The 17,264-nt window shown below is 46.2% G+C and overlaps 1 protein-coding gene across 8 annotated transcripts in view; it reads left to right on the top strand.

Annotated features, from left to right (window-relative positions):
- The window catches only part of cntrl (centriolin), a 743,138-nt gene that overhangs the window by 693,509 nt on the left and 32,365 nt on the right, over positions 1-17,264 (top strand). For all 8 annotated transcript variants that reach the window (XR_009651398.1, XM_060906888.1, XM_060906886.1 and 5 more), the window contains one exon: positions 16,492-16,671. Coding sequence is in view for 7 of the 8 variants with exons in the window: in XM_060906888.1 (XP_060762871.1) it covers positions 16,492-16,671 (180 nt within the window). In the remaining variant the exon portion in view is untranslated. The remainder of the gene's footprint in view (positions 1-16,491; positions 16,672-17,264) is intronic.

Genomic DNA, 17,264 nt, shown 5'->3' with positions numbered 1-17,264 from the left:
GACTGCCTGAAACCCCAAGTGCTGTCAGCCTACAGCCACACCTCTCTGACAACGCCTGATCTCGTCTGATCTCAGAAGCTAAGCAAGGTCGGGCCCGGTCAGTACTTGGATGGGAGACCTCAGACGTCACCACCACGCTCCCACCAGCCATCCCTGCCTCTCAGTCCTCCTGCCACTGAACTTCACACACACACACACACACATTCTCCCAACTCCCTTTTCCCCTGTTATTATTAAACTGTGGTTTGAGTGCATTTGATCTCCTCTCCTGTCTGGTTCTTGACAGAACGATCTGAACAAGACATGGAGTCAGCGCCTGAACCCTCTGCCCTAAACCGGCTGCAGCGCACCGAAGGAGATGTCAGTCGGATGTCTGCCGACGTTGCAGCCCTGATCCAGCTTGGTCATCAGCAGCAGCAACAGCAACAGTGACTGGACCAAGCACTCCAGCTGCTCACCGCCCTAGCACCCCCTGCTCCTCCGAGTCAACCATCGCCGCCCCTCGTTGCATCAGCCCCTGTCATACCCGCCGCTGACTGGCCAGCTCCAGGAGGTGCTCCTGCTGCACTCGATGCCCCGGAACCCAAGGTAGGTAGTCCGGAGCGTTTTGACAGTGACCCCTCCCAAGTCCGTGCTTTCCTGACCAGCTGCCGGTTGCTGTTCGACCTGCAGCTCAGAACCTTCGCGTCGGAGGCAGCAAAGGTGGCCTTTGTCATCACTCATCTGACTGGCCGCGCCCACCTGTGGGGGACTGCTGAGTATGAACGCCGGACACCGGCGTGTGCCTCCTTCTCCCTGTTTGCAGCGGAGATGATTAAGGTCTTCGACCTGGGCTCGTCGGCGGTAGAGGCATCTGGAGGACTGATGAGTATTCGCCAAGGCAGACGAATAGTGGCTGACTACTCGATCGATTTCCGGACCTTGGCCCAGCGCAGCAAGTGGAACATGCAGGTGCTGGTGGACGCCTTTCTGCACAGCCTGGCCGACTACATGAAGGACGAACTGGTCTCATACGAACAACCATCGACACTCGATGAGGCCATCGCCCTGGCCGTCCACATTGACCGCCAGGTCCAGACCCGTCGATGAGAGAGGGCCCGCCAGACTCAGTCAGTCATCAGCGCACGGAGAAGCCCGAGCTCACCGGACATAGGAGGGGCCCGGCTGAGCTCAATGATCATCCAATCCTCTACCAGCCAGAAACCTATGCTCCAAGTTTGCCTTTGTCTGTCGGATTCCACCCACACCCTGGCCGCCCTGGTTGACTCTGGCGCCGAGGCTAACATCATGGACACCGAGCTTGCGCGCCAGTTGGGTCTGCAAAGCCATCGCTTATCCTCTCCCGTTCCAGCCAGGGCTCTGGATGGCCATCTCCTTGGCACCGTCACCCGTCTCACTACCCCTGTCCCGATGACTCTGTCAGTCAACCACCACGAAACCATCCAGTTTCACCTGCTCCGTTCCCCCGGCCAACCTCTCATCCTGGGCTATCCGTGGCTCTGCCAGCACAGTCCTCCCCTCGACTGGGCCACTGGAGCGATAAGAGAATGGGGCAAGGACTGCCACCGGACCTGCTTACGAGCCTCCACTCTAACCCCTCGTACTCCACCTGCCAGCTCTGCCCCCGACCTCACTAATGTCCCAGTGTGTTATCACAGCCTTCAGGAGGTATTCAGCAAAGCCAAGGCCACTTCCTTGCCTCCTCACCACCTCCTCACCGGCCCTACGATTGCGCCATTGATCTCCCAGGCAAGGGTCATCTCTACTCTCTGTCCGCCCCGGAAAGGAAGGCGATGGAGGCCTACATCAGTGAGTCTCTGGCTGCCGGCCTCATCCGTCCATCCTCTTCTGCCGGCGCTGGGTTCTTCTTCGTGGGAAAGAAGGATGGATCCCTGCACCCCTGCATCGATTACAGGGGTCTCAACGACATCACAGTCAAGAACCGATACCCTCTCCCACTGCTTACCTCCGCCTTTGAGCTGCTCCAGGGAGCCACGATCTTCACCAAACTCGATCTCCGGAATGCCTACCACCTGGTTCGGATAAGGGAGGGAGACGAGTGGAAGACCGCGTTCAACACCCCCACCGGTCACTATGAATACCGGGTGATGCCGTTTGGCCTTACCAACGCACCAGCGGTATTCCAGGCTCTGGTGAATGATGTCCTGTGAGATATGTTGAACAAGTTTGTGTTCATTTTCCTCGACGACATCCTGATCTTCTCAAAAACCCTGTCCGAACACACCCAGCATGTCCAGCAAGTGCTCCGTCGTCTCCTTGATAACTCCCTCTTCGTCAAGGCAGAGAAGTGTGAGTTTCACGCCAAGTCTGTGGGGTTCCTGGGGTACATCATGGCAGAGGGGAGCATCCAGATGGACCCTGCCAAAGTCTCAGCAGTGACTTCATGGCCAGTACCAGAGAGCAGGAAGAAGCTTCAGCAGTTCCTGGGCTTCGCAAATTTCTACAGGAAATTCATTCGTAATTACAGCACCGTTGCGTCACCCCTCACCGCCTTGGCCAGCACCGAACAGCCCTTCACCTGGACTCCGGCTGCCAACGAAGCCTTTGCCACCCTCAAGGCTCGGTTCACCATTGCTCCCGTCCTCCAGATGCCAGATGCGGAGCGGCAATTCATCGTTGAGGTGGACGCCTCGGATGTGGGAGTTGGGGCAGTGCTCTCACAGAGGTCAGCGGATGACAACAAACTCCACCCCTGTGCGTTCTTCTCCCGCCGGCTATCGCCAGCCGAACGCAATTATGACATAGGCAACCGGGAACTGCTGGCGGTCAAGCTCGCCCTGGAGGAATGGCGTCACTGGCTGGAGGGGTGCGTAGTCCCATTCCTGGTCTGGACAGACCATAAGAATCTAGAATACATCCGCACCGCCAAACGACTCAACCCCAGACAGGCCCGCTGGGCTCTCTTTTTCACCAGATTCAATTTCACCCTTTCATACCGGCCCGGATCTCGCAACACCAAGCCTGACGCACTCTCCCGCCAGTTCCAGAAGGATGATGCCTCCTCCAAGGATCCGGCTCCCATCCTACTTGACCCCTGTATCGTTGCTGCTCTGACCTGGGACATCGAAGAATAAGTGCGGGAAGTCCTCCGTGACCAACCCAGCCCCAGTGCATGCCCTGCAAGTCGCCTCTTTGTTCCTGAAGACCTGTGATCCCAGGTTATACAATGGGGACACCACTCCCGTCTAGCCTGCCACCCTGGTTCCACTCGCACCTACCACCTACTCGCCCAACAGTTCTGGTGGCTGTCTATGAGCAGGGATGTGCGAGACTTCGTCCGAGCCTGCCCTACCTGTAATCAGAATAAATCCTCCAGCCGGCCTCCTGCCAGTTTGCTCCAGCCTCTGCCCGTGCCAATGCGACCCTGGTCCCACATTTCCCTGGATTTTGTTACGGGTCTGCCCCCTTCTAATGGGATGACTGTCATACTCACCATCGTGGACCGTTTTAGCAAGATGGCACACTTTGTTCCCCTCCCAAAACTACCTTTGGCCAAAGAGACCGCCCAGATCGTCCTGCAGCAGGTCTTCCGCATCCATGGGCTGCCCAGGGACATCGTTTCGGACCGGGGGCCACAATTCACCTCCTCTTTCTGGAAGGAATTCTGTCACCTGCTCAGGGCCACCGCCAGCCTCACCTCCGGATTCCGACCCCAGTCCAACGGCCAGTCTGAGCGGACTAACTAGGAGTTGGAGAAGGCACTTCGGTGCATGGCATCACGCAACCCTAGGGCCTGGTGTGAGCACCTGCTGTGGGTGGAATACTCTCACAACTCCCTCACCAGCTCAGCCACTGGACTGTCCCCATTCCACTGCGTGTATGGCTACCAACCACCCCTGTTCCCTAGCCAGGAGGGAGCGGTCACCTGCCCGTCTGCCCTCACCTATGCACGCCGATGCCGCCGCACCTGGTCTCAAGCCCGCGCTGCACTCCTCAAGTCAGTCACCAGCTACTCCATTGGAGCCAACCGGCAGAGGACGCCTGCGCCCACCTACCGGGTGGGCCAGAAAGTATGGTTGTCAGCCAAGGACCTGCCCCTCCAGGTGGAGTCTCGTAAGCTGGCACCTCGGTTCGTCGGACCATTTCCGATCCAGAGGATAATCAGCCAGTCTGCTGTCCGGCTCCGACTGCCCAAGTCTATGAGAGTGCACCCCACCCTCCACGTCTTAAAGATTAAGCCAGTGCATGAGAGCCCGCTGGTCCCAGCTGCACCTTCTCCTCCTCCTCCTCATCTCATCGATGGTGGCCCGGTCTACTCCGTCCGGCGACTGCTGAAGTCACGGCGCAGGGGCCTCCAATACCTGGTGGATTGGGAGGGCTATGACCCTGAGGAGAGGATGTGGGTTCTTGCTGGGAGAATTTTAGACCGTACCCTCATCATCACCTTTCATCGCCTGCATCCAGACCAGCCGGCCAACCGGAGGGGTCGACCAAGGGGTCCTTGTCGGAATGACGATGCACCAACCGCTACTGTCCCTGAGTCTGATTCTGAACCAGATCCTGAGGCCTTGGACACTGGGTCAGAGGAGTTCTGACCCTCCACCGGTATTCCCCCTCCTCCCGCCCGTCTTGGTGGATCTGTGGCTAGGGACTTCTGGAGCCGTCCCTTGGGGGGGGGGGGGTTCTGTCATGGTCCTACCTGTGGGCTTCTCTCTTCAGGTAACATCTCCACTCAGCATTACCGGCCACGCCCGCACTCACTTCCTTTTATTAACTTCCAGTGGCCGTCATTGGCTGTTGCCGATCACCTGCTTCCCCCCTGTGTGTATTTAAGCTGCAGTTCTTCCTAGCCTCAGTGTTAGATCGTCTGCAACTTCCAGCGTGATAACCTGCTCTGTGTTCCTACTACTCTGACTCCTGACGATATCCTGTTCTGTCTGACTCTGTCTGCTCTCCAGCCCCGGTAACCTGATCTGCCTTCTGTCCTGTCGACTCTGCCTCTTGCCTGCCTCTCCTGTACCTTCGCCTGATCTCCAGCTTGCTGAGGGACTACTGCTGGGAGACTGCCTGAAACCCCAAGTGCTGTCAGCCTACAGCCACACCTCTCTGACAACGCCTGATCCCGTCTGATCTCAGAAGCTAAGCAAGGTCGGGCCTGGTCAGTACTTGGATGGGAGACCTTAGATGTCACCACCACACTCCCACCAGCCATCCCTGCCTCTCAGTCCTCCTGCCACTGAACTTCACACACACACATTCTCCCAACTACCTTTTCCTCTGTTATTATTAAACTGTGGTTTGAGTGCATTTGATCTCCTCTCCTGTCTGGTCCTTGACACAGGAGACCATTTATAAAACTTTAAGTAGTTGACATGAATGTATTTTTGACACAGCAGCATGGCAAGGTGTGTGTATTATTGCTCAGACATATTTTGAATAAGATGAGATCATGATCTGAGGTAACTTCAGACTGTGGAAGTGTGACTATATTTTCTATATTTAACCCAAACATAAGTATTTGATCAAGAGTGTGACCACCATTATGAGTAGGTCCTATGATGTTCTGATTATCCCCCACTGACTCTAGAATGGACATGGATGCTGTTTTCAGTGGGTCTTCTGAGTTATCAAAGGTGAATATTAAAGTCTCCAACAACTAAGGCTTTGTTTCAGAAAATCACCAGGTCTGAGAAAATCTACAAATGCAGAAAGAAATTCAGAATATGGCTCCAGGGCCTGTAAATAAGTAACAGAATGGACTGGGTAGACATTTTTTGAGGCTACATATGTTAGTATATAGATGAAAGTCTTCCGGATTTACCCGGAAATCCGGATATTTGACAAAACTCTTGAAAATCTCCGGTTTCCCGAATGGAGAAATTTATTTTTCGGATTTTTCGCGTTCCTAGACGCAGCGTAATACTTCGCATCGTCCTTGCATGGGCGCAGTCCTTAAATAGGCCAAACTTAATTCATTGATTAAAGACAGGTGTTCTTTGTTAACAGTGTGCGTACCGGTGCTTGTTAGGCACGCGCGCCTTCAGGTGCACAAGCTAAGGCTTCAGGTGCACAAGCTAAGGCGCGCAGGACTGACACCGTTCTGCGCAAGCGCAACACAATTGCACTAGAAAGCATGTTCAAGCTGCCAGTGTAACTGCAGTCTTTTTAGTTGCGACAAGTATTTCCTCTTGTATTAATAATTCGCCATGTCAAAACAAGCAAAACTTTCCTTCTTTCGACATGAAGAGAGGTAAGCAATTTATTATATATTTTTTTCCATCAAAGTTGCATTTTGTGGCTTCGAAGCTAAGTTTTAGTGTGCCGTTTCTAGAACACAACATCAAGAAAACGTGGAAGAAACGGCAATAATGGAAGAGCTGGTTTCTAAGCTACCTAAAACTAGCAATGGTAATTTATTTTTTGTTACATAATGTACTCAGAGTGCCAGTCAGTGTGTGACACACACACCCCTGAAAAATCCTAGCTACACCCCTGATTTACATGAGAAATTTGGTATTCATTGGTGTGTTTAAATTTACAGACAATACGAACTAATGTAAACAATTGGTTTCAACTCGCATAAATATGAATTGGGAATTTTTAGTTCACTTTAGCTTATGCAAACGCACAACTCTACTAAAAGATTGATAAACGAGGTTCAATGTCCCCAACATTGAAACCTGAAAGCTTTAGAAACTCTAATGGCCCTTTTCCACTACCCTTTTTCAGCTCGCTTCAGCTCACTTCAGCCCGACACGGCTCGCGTTTCGACTACTTCAGAACAGCATGACTCAGCTCGCTTCAGCCCTGCTTAGCACCCAAAACTCGCACGGTTTTGGAGTAGGGCTGAAGCGAGCCAAACCGAGCTGAGTGAGGCTGGGGGCATGAGCAGACACTCCCCTGTGCACTGATTGGTGAGGAGGAGTGTCCTCACACACCCACACACGCCCCACGAGCACGCTGGGATCTGTAAACACCGTAAACCCGGAAGAAGAAGAATTACGAATTACGAGAATTTCTGAAGCCTTATGCGCCTCGCCTCATCTATACGCTCTTGCCAGTATCTGTTGGCGTTGTCGGTGACAACAAGCCACAGAACCAAGACCAGCAACAGTAACGACTCCATGTCCTCCATGTTTATTGTTTACTCTCCAGGTCGTGAGACTACCGTTTAAAAGATCACTGATGTCACTGTTTGCGCTGCTTAACGACATCACGTGACGTCCACCCACTTTCGCTAACTCCACCCAATGTGTCCACCCACTTCCAGCCAGCACGGTTCAGCGCGGTTGTAGTCGAAATCCAACTCCAATAGCCCCGCTCAGCTCGACTCAGCCCAACTCAGCACCGCACGGCTCAGCCGCGTTTGTAGTGGAAAAGCGGCATAACAGACCTTTACTTTTTAGCAGTACTGTTTTGGGATTTTGCTCACTTTACCTTCAACCGTCTGATTTTTTTCAAAGTAATTAACTGTGTAACCAGGAAAATCACCGCATTTTCTAAATGCACTCCTGAAAATTACTCATTAACTAGGGGAATTAAATTTGATATTTTTGACATGTTGATCATTAATGTACACGAAAGAAAAAGGCTTAAGTTATAACTTGTTTAAGTGAAAATAAGTACTAAAATGCACTAGAATGCAGGGGTTTACGTGTTATGTTATTAAAATTTTTTCGGGGGACGTTCCCCCCCATCTTAGTTTGACTTTCAAAAGTTCAGGATTTTTTTCTTTGCTCCACTTATATCTCTATTAGTACTCCAAACGTATTGAGTTTTTGTGTTGCGCCTAGATCAGGAGTGTCAAGCTTGCGGCCCGTGGGCCGGATCAGGCCCGCGAACAGGTTTAATCCGGCCTGCGAAATGATTTTACAAAGTATAAAAATGAGCTGCAATTTTACAATAAAAGAAACTGCTGTTCTAAATGTGTCCACTGGGTGTCGCAATAGCAATTCTGTTAAGCAAGCAAACTGTTTGCCGCGCTGAGCGGTATAGCGTGGAAGTATAGCAAGGACAGTTAGCCCGGAGCTACCTTTTCGTTCTGCCTAATAAGTCTTCTACTTTGAACATTACGCGATTTGGCACCCTCGTTGTCCCAAAATGTCTTTATCAGAAAAGAGAAAACCATTCAGTGAGGGTGAATTTGTGAAGACATGCATGCTGAAGACTGCAGAGATTGTGTGCCCTGAAAAGCGTCAGGCTTTTGCAAATATCAGTCTGACAAGAAACACAGTTTCAGACAGGATTTCTGATCTTTCGGCGGATGTGGACAGCCAAATGAAGCACAAAGTAAAGTCATTTATTGTTTTTTCAGTTGCAATTGATGAAAGCATGGACATTACAGATGTTGCGCAACTGGCTATATTCATCCACGGAGTTGATGACGCTTTGACCATCACCGAGGAGTTCTTGGAGCTGGTGCCAACGACAACAGCAGGAGATATTTTCACCGCCCTCGTCGGAGCGCTGGACAGGGTCGGAATGGACTGGTCCCGCACTGTCAGCCTGGCTACAGATGGTGCGCCATCAGTGATCGGGGAAAAAAAGCAGGTGTCGTGACAAGATTCAGAGAGAAAATTCAGACGGCAAATGGAGGACATGATTTTTGGACTTTTCACTGTATTTTGCATCAGGAAGCATTGTGTTGCAAGTCATTAAAGATGGAAAACATCATGGAGGTAGTCGTCTGAACTGTTAATTTCATCCGATCCAGAGGCCTGAATCACCGTCAGTTTAACAGCCTTCTCAGAGAGAAAGACCACAACTATGGCCTGCCATACCACACCGAGGTAAGATGGTTAAGCCGAGGTGCTGTGCTGAGAAGGTTCTTTAATTTACGAGTGGAATTTGAACAGTTCATGGAAAAAAAGGGCATACCAGTGTTAGAATTTCAGTCCACAGAATGGATACAGGACCTTGCATTTATGGTGGATGTTACAGAGCACCTGAATAACTTGAACAAAATGCTGCAAAGGCACAACAAAGTTGTCACACAGTATTATGATAGCATATGTGCGTTCAAGTTGAAGCGGTCATTGTGGGAGAGACAACTCGTGGGTGGTGATGCTGCTCACTTTCCTTGTCTGAAAGACGTCTGCATGACCCGACATGCCGCAGACATGAAACGGTTCAAAGATAAGATAACGGGACTATTGCGGGAGTTTGAGCAACACTTTCAGATTTTTGGTGAACTGGAGAAAGACTTCAAAGTTTTTTGCTCTCCATTCACCGTGAATGCCTCTGATCTGCCCGTCAACATCCAACTTGAAATAATAGACTTGCAGTGTGACTCAGATTTGAAGGGCAAATTTGCCGCAGCTGGCTTGGACACATTTTATCAGTATCTCTTGCCAGGTTACCCCAACTTGACAGCCCTTGCTGCAAAAGTGTTATGCATGTTTGGAACCAGATATCTTTGTGAGCAAGTTTTCTCCGTAATGAGCATCAATAAAACAAAGCTGCGTTCAAGGCTCACGCACAAGCACTTGAATGACATCCTGAAATTGGCTGTCACTCAGGATGTGACACCTGATATTGATGCACTTGTGAAAACTAAAAGATGCCAGGTTTCAGGAGTAAAATATACAGTGGGTTGAATGCACTTAAAATGCTGCATGAGAAACAAACACCCTGATATAATTCTGTGAAAATGAATATCTTCTGTGGAGATTTAAAGAAAGTGAACAGTGTGTGATTTACTGTAATAATTCATAGTTCATAAGTTTGTTTTATTGAAATTGTTTATGCATTGCACAGCTTTTATTTTTCTATCAATAAATAGTGTAGCCTACAAGGCAGGGAGTAACTCAACCCTCTTAAATAGTTTGTTTGTATGGTGTGGTGATTTAGCTCGGAATTAAGATGTGGAAATGACAAATGAGGCATTTGATACCTAGAAGAGTTGTTTGTTTTTGTTCAATCCCAACTAGTCTGTGACTTAAAGTTGTATGCCTTTGTAGAAACACTGAGACAAAGTCTAAGTTCCAATCACTGAGGCATTGTGTTCTTGAAATTACACCAATTTTGTCCTCAGAATTTTTAACTAATTTGAAGTGTTTTGTCACTGTGTTTTTTTGTTTACTTGTGATGTGTACAGTTTTTGTGTACAATTTTTAGAATGTTCTTGTACTATTTTGAACCAAACTAAAACAAAGAAAACAATCTGAAGTTGTCGTTATTTTTAAGCTATTATGCCATGATTTTACCGGTCCGGCCCACGCGGGAATGGATTTTCCTCCATGTGGCCCCTGAGCAAAATGAGTTTGACACCCCTGGCCTAGATGATCATAAATATCTGAGACACCACCTCCTCTACCAGTTAGATGAGGCTGGTGTATATAATTGTATGCTGAGTACTAGCTTCATTTAATGCTACATACTCATTTAGTTTAATCCATGTTTCTGTTAAACACAGTACGTTATACTCCTGATCAGTGATAAGTTAATTAACAATTAGCAGTTTAGGCGGAAGAGATCTGATATTTAATATTCCTACCTTTTAGATCAAAGGTGCTGGCAGTAGCCAGTATGATCTAATTTTATATTAATTAGATTATTAGAACAAACTGTGTTTTTTGTTTTTTTTTTTAAATAGCTTGGGGAACCGAGATGATCTCGATATAGTGGAACCTGAGTGATGACTTTGTGCAGCTTGTAGTCAGTTTAGCCTGTTCGTCTGCTCCCTGGCCTTGGCTCTGGATTGTCATAAGTTAATTAGGCCTGTTCTGAGACGATGAGCTATGCTGCAAGAAATGAGAGCAGCACCTTGAGTGGGATGGACATCGTCCCGCCCTAACAGGCCAGCCTTGCCCTCAAAACTACACCAATTATCTAAAAATTCCACATTGTTTTCAGAGCACCACCAGCAGTTCAGTGACCATAACGTGCTGTAAACTACATTGCCACGCTGCATTCGGATGGGGCCAGAGCATTTATTTATTTATTTATTTATTTAACTTCACCTATTAAAATATAAGCTGGTGCCCATAACAGCTTCACTGATTACTGTGGGCCCGGAAAAAAAAATACAAAGGTATATTAAACATTCCACACAATTAATTGCAGCAGTTGACTGCAGTCACTTTAAACAAATACTAGTGCATCTCAAAAAATTAGAATACCATGAAAAAGTTCCTTTTTTTCATAACTTAATTCAAAAAGGTAAACTTTCATATATTCTATATTCATTACATGTAAAGTGAAACATTTAAAGCCTTTTTTGTTTTAATTTTGATGATTATGGCTTACAGCTCATGAAAATCAGAAATCCAGTATCTCAAATTATTAGAATATTCCCCAAGATCAATCAAAAAAAGGATTTACAATAGAGAAATGTCCAACTTCTGAAAAGTATATTCATTTATACACTCAATACTTGGTTGGGGCTCCTTTACCATGAATTACTGTATCAATGTGGTGTGGCATGGAGGTGATCAGTCTGTGGCACTGCTGAGGTGTTATTGAAGCCCAGGTTGCTTTGATAGTGGCCTTCAGCGTATCTGTATTTTTGGGTCGGGTGTTTCTCATCTTCCTCTTGACAATACCCCATAGATTCTCTTTGGGGTTCAGGTCAGGCAAGTTGGCTGGCCAATCAAACACAGTAATATCATGGTCAGCAAACCATTTGGTAGTAGTTTTGGCACTGTGGGTAGGTGCTAAGTCCTGCTGGAAAAGGAAATCAGCATCTCCAAAAAGCTCGTCAGCAGATGGAAGCATGAAGTGCTCTAAAATCTCCTGGTAGATGGCTGTGTTGACTTTGGACTTGATAAAATACAGTGGACCAACACCAGCAGATGACATGGCACCCCAAATCATCACAGACTGTGGAAACTTCACACTGGGCTTCAAACACCTTGGATTCTGTGCCTCTCCACTCTTCCTCCAGACTCTAGAAATGTGATTTCCAAAGTAAATGCAAAATGTACTTTCATCTGAAAAGAGGACTTTGGACCACTGAGCAACAGTCCATTTCTTTCTCTCCTTAGCCCAGATAAGACACTTCTGACATTGTCTCTGGCTCAGGGGTAGCTTGATATTAGGAATGTGAAAGTTGTATCCCCTTTCTTGAAGATGTCTGTTCGTGATGGGTCTTGATACACTGACACCAGCCTCAGTCCACTCCTTGTGAAGCTCTCCCCAAGTTCTTGAATAAACTTTTCTTGACAATCCTCTCAAGACTGCGGCCATCCCTGTTGCTTGTGCACCTTTTCCAGCCACTCTTTTCAGCAATGACCTTTTGTGGCTTACCCTCCTTTGTGGAGGGCATCAGTCACTACGTTTACATGCACATAGAGAGAATCGAATTTCTGCCGTTGCTCGACTGAAATCAAAGTTCAAAATGCCATGTATACACCTTAATTCGGCTGAAATTGAACCGAACTTGATTTCTCGGAATCGAGCTACACGACCTAGTTTATGCGATTTCTGCCGAGCTACTTTGTGCATGTATACCCTATCGAGCTAGTTGTCGAGCTACTTCCGGAAGTGACGAGACCACAAGCAGGAAACACAACAGCCTTGGTCGGCATGACAATGAATCATGACAACGGCATGAATCTTTTCTTTTTGTGGCATTGTTTGCACTGTTAAAATTTAGCTCACTTACTGTATCACCAAATACATCTGTACAGCTGTTGCATAGCTGTGAATTGTGTACATAAACAAGTCATTGTATTTGTGTGTGTGTTTATATATATATATATATATATATATATATATATATATATATATATATATATAATGTCCAACATCTGAAGAATGTCAATAAAAACAAAACAATTGAACTTTTTGTGTGTTTATTAAGACATAAGTTAAATTGTAAGCAAAAAAAGAAAATATTTTTTTGTAAGCAAAAAATGGACTTTAGAAAAATATTATTGTGCAAAATAAGTTGTCTTACAAAACAGTGGTCTGCGCCGGACAGTTTGTAGCCATAGTCTGTTAGAGCAAGCCTAACAGCTTGAACACGGAACTGCTAGTGTTGCCAGATTGGGGGTTTTAAGTGCATTTTAGCGGACTTGAACATGTTTTGGGCTGGAAAACGTCAGCAGTATCTGGCAACACTATAGCTCTTCTTCATGACGACAACCGGAAGTGTAACAACACGATGGGGCGTGTAGCGCCACGTGTGGCTCGGGTGCACAATGCACCTTGCACAATAGCCCGATTTCACTTGTGCATGTAGGATTGGATTTCTCTGGCACCCCTGCTGGGACCCTTTGCTCGATTACCAACAGCAGCTCGATTTGGACGTGCATGTAAATGTAGTCAGTGATCATCTTCTGGACAACAGTCAAATCAGCAGTCTTCCCCATGATTGTGGTTGTGTGTACTGAACTAGACCGAGAGATGCACTGTGTTCATACTGTTTTACTCAAACTTGAAATGAAATATTCTAATATTTTGAGATGTTTTTTTTTGTACTGTATGCCACACTGATTAAAATTAAAATAGAAAAATCCTTGAAACATTTTAGTTTGTGTAATGAGTCTATAATATATAACATTTTCACTTTCTTAAATAACGGATAGAAAATATTGAACTTTTTCACAATATTCTAATTTTTTGAGATGCACTAGTAGTTTTCCAAGTACGAGGAATAATAAAGAGTTGTAACATTCATACAGCAGGCTCTTAAACTGATTTAAGGTTAAATTAGGCTGTTTCAGATTAACAGGAAGGACATTCCATGTTCTGATTGTTCTTATGAAGAAGGATCATTAAAGTCAGAGTTCAGCATGAGATCGATAGTTTCTTAATTCAGAGTTCCTTGATGTTGTTACTCTCGTAGATACATTAATTGTGGGTAGAATTTCGTCAGACAACTTGACAAGTCCGTTAGTGGCCTTGAAGAAGACCAGGTCCAAAAACTCGTGCCAATAAGTAATAGGTAAGAGTTCAGTAGCAATCAAGTCAAGTTTATTTGCATAGCGCTTTTAACAATAAACATTGTCGTAAAGCAGCTTTACAGAATTTGAACGACTTAAAACATGAGCTAATTTTATCCCTAATCTATCCCCAATGAGCAAGCCTGTCCTTATAGCTTTCAGAGCAGATGAAAGGAAGCTTGAGGATGAATTTTGTTCCGCATCTCTGAATGCGTTCAATTCTCTGTATCAGGTCGATTGACTGAGGACACCACACCTGTGTTCCAATAGCAGGTTGTACTATAGTTAAGTAGATGGTCCGGCGTATACGGTAGCTCTGTAATTGACTTGTGCAGTGTCGTGCAAAGCCGAGTAGTTTATTGGCTTTAGCACAACGATCTAACACATTTGGTCCATGTCAAATTGCAACTAATCCAGACACCAAGATATTTTTCAGCTGATGTATCTTCTAAGGTCTTACCGTCCAGTTAAGATGTTTCTACAGGATTGATTTTTCTTATCCGTTGACTTTTACACTTGTCTGGGTTAAAGGGAAGGCCAGAAGTTGTAGACCAGATTTCGCAGCTATTTAGATCTTTTTGAAGGACGGCATTTTCTGATACCCCTTTTCCACCAAATCAGTTCCAGGGCTGGTTCGGGGCCGGTGCTGGTTCACAACTCGTTCAACTTGCGAGCCAGCTGAGAACCAGTTTGCTTTTCCATAGCTCGCGGTGCTAAGGGAAGCCACGTCATTACGTCGCTGTATACGTCAGTTACATCATTGTATACGTCAGTTACGTCGCTACATTTGCATAAACCTTGGTGTGAATATCGAAGCAAAAACAACACGGAAGAAGCAGCAGCAGCAGCAACAACAACAATAATAATAATAATGGATGACTTCGCGTTTGTACAGCTGCTGCTTTTTGTCGCTTAAAAATGGCGATCTTTCACGGTCTTGTTATTGTTGTTGGTCTTAACAACTCCGCCCACCCACTGACATAAGCGGTTCTTTCCTCTGGCCCAGCAGAGAGTTGGTGCTAGCCTGGAACCGTTTTTTCTGGCCCCAGAGCCAGTTCTTTGTCAGTAGAAACAGAAAACCTGGTTCCAAACTAAGCACTGGCCCCGAACCAGCCCTGGAACTGCTTTGGTGGAAAAGGGGCATGAGATAGTCTATACATCTGAAGATCATGGTGTCATCAGCAAATGTGGTGCACTTGGAATTGCTTACGATGTCAGGCAAGTCATTTACGAACAGCAAAAACAGGATAGGTCCGAGAATCGAGCCCTGAGGAACTCCAGATGTAACAGTTTTCTCAGAAGATATTACCCCAAGGACAGTTACCCTTTGTCTTCGGTTGGCGAGATACGACTCCAGCCATTTAAGGAGGTTTCCCAATATGTTAAAACTGCGTATCTTCCTAATCGGAGCAGCATGGTTCACTTTTTATCAAAAGCTTTGGTCATGTCCAAATAAACAGCATCAATCTGCTTCCCAGCATCCAGGAGTTCTGATCTTCAGGTGGTGTAGTGGCAGTTTGAACACTGGAAGAATCTCTTGCTGTATCTTGGTTGCATCCCCTAACAGCACACTTCGGTACACTAGCTGCTTTACTGTTGATCTTGAAGACAGACCAAAACCTTTTTGGATTAGCCTTGAGGTCTGTGACCAGAGTGTTGAAGTACGCTTCTTGGCTCTCCCTTACCATTTTCTTGACTACTGCGCATAGTTTCTTGAACTTTTCCATAACCCTAGCATACTACAGCATCGGACATCGCCTTCATATTGTCTCAGCAACTGCCCTCAAATTTCATTATAAGTGAGTATAGCAACTCACTTATAATGAAACTCACTTATAGTATATTCAGGCAATGAGGAACAGGGAGGCAGGTGTGGGTTTTTATTTATTTATTTATTTATTTTTAAAAATGATTTACTGCATTTACTGTCTCACTTTTCAGTGATCTTTGCTGCACTCACACAAACACCGCGCTTAGTAATTCAGCTCTCTCTGGGTCCTGGCCACTGAAAGACACGAAAGACACATGTTAGTAGACAGCCAGTTATCAATCACAGGTGTCACGTTCACCTGACTCCTTGCTATTCACAGCCGACGCTTGACCATTCCCATGTTGCCACAAGACTGTGGGAAGAGGGAAACATTTCAAAATTCTTGTGCATGGTAATCATATTTGTAGTAACCAGAGTTTAGGAAGAAAATGTTGAATTGCTTCAAGTCATAACTGTATTTATCACGTGTGACTTTTCTGTGGGCGGCACGGTGGTGTAGTGGTTAGCGCTGTCGCCTCACAGCAAGAAGGTCCTGGGTTCGAGCCCCGGGGCCGGCGAGGGCCTTTCTGTGCGGAGTTTGCATGTTCTCCCCGTGTCCGCGTGGGTTTCCTCTGGGTGCTCCGGTTTCCCCCACAGTCCAAAGACATGCAGGTTAGGTTAACTGGTGACTCTAAATTGACTGTAGGTGTGAATGTGAGTGTGAATGGTTGTCTGTGTCTATGTGTCAGCCCTGTGATGACCTGGCGACTTGTCCAGGGTGTACCCCGCCTTTCGCCCGTAGTCAGCTGGGATAGGCTCCAGCTTGCCTGCGACCCTGTAGAAGGATAAAGCGGCTAGAGATAATGAGATGAGATGAGACTTTTCTGTGTACAGGAGGTAGAAGATGCTCAGCAAGAACAGGATGACTTTGTGAAGCAGTATCAGCATCAGAAGGCTTTGATGCAGGACAAAATCCTGAGGAGACAACAAAGAATAAATAAAATGGAGCAGCAGCTGAAGGAGATTGAGGCATCTGTGGAAAAGAAAGAGATGCAACTTGAGCGACAAGAGGAGGTAAAAGTTTTTTTTTGTTTGTTTTTTTTTGTTTGTTTTTTGCTATTTGATCAAATAGCTGCTGATAAATATTTACAGCATAAATTATAATGGGGTATCCAATTAAATATTAAATTACATTAGTACATGAAACTGGAGTTTGTAGTCTTGTAATTTAGTTTTGTCATGTGAATCACTACCAGCCTAATTTCAGTTTGTGTTTTAGTAATTGAAAGTAGGAACAGAACAATCAACTTGAATGACTTTTACTATTAAACACTATTCATATTTCATGTTTGTTTAATATATTCAAAGGCAAAAAAGTTTCCAAGTTTTAGAGCCAGTGTTCTTAATAAATGCAATTCTGTTTCACTCCTTCAAAACTGCCTGAGAATCACCTTGATACCTACTTATGCATGCTGAGACCTTCCAGTGTCTCAAATTGATGTACAACACAGTATTTGCAGTAGCTACATCTGTCACAATGATCCTTCCCTTTCTTCTCACCTCATATATATTCAGTTGCCAGATTTGGACTTTAAATCAGTTTAATATGACCCAAACGGCACAGCCTAAGCTCACTAGTTGCAAATGCCTGTATCTAGCAACAACTG

This window comes from Neoarius graeffei, chromosome 24, assembly GCF_027579695.1.
Source record: "Neoarius graeffei isolate fNeoGra1 chromosome 24, fNeoGra1.pri, whole genome shotgun sequence".
NCBI lineage: Eukaryota > Metazoa > Chordata > Actinopteri > Siluriformes > Ariidae > Neoarius > Neoarius graeffei.
This window is presented reverse-complemented; position numbering and strand designations above follow the sequence as displayed.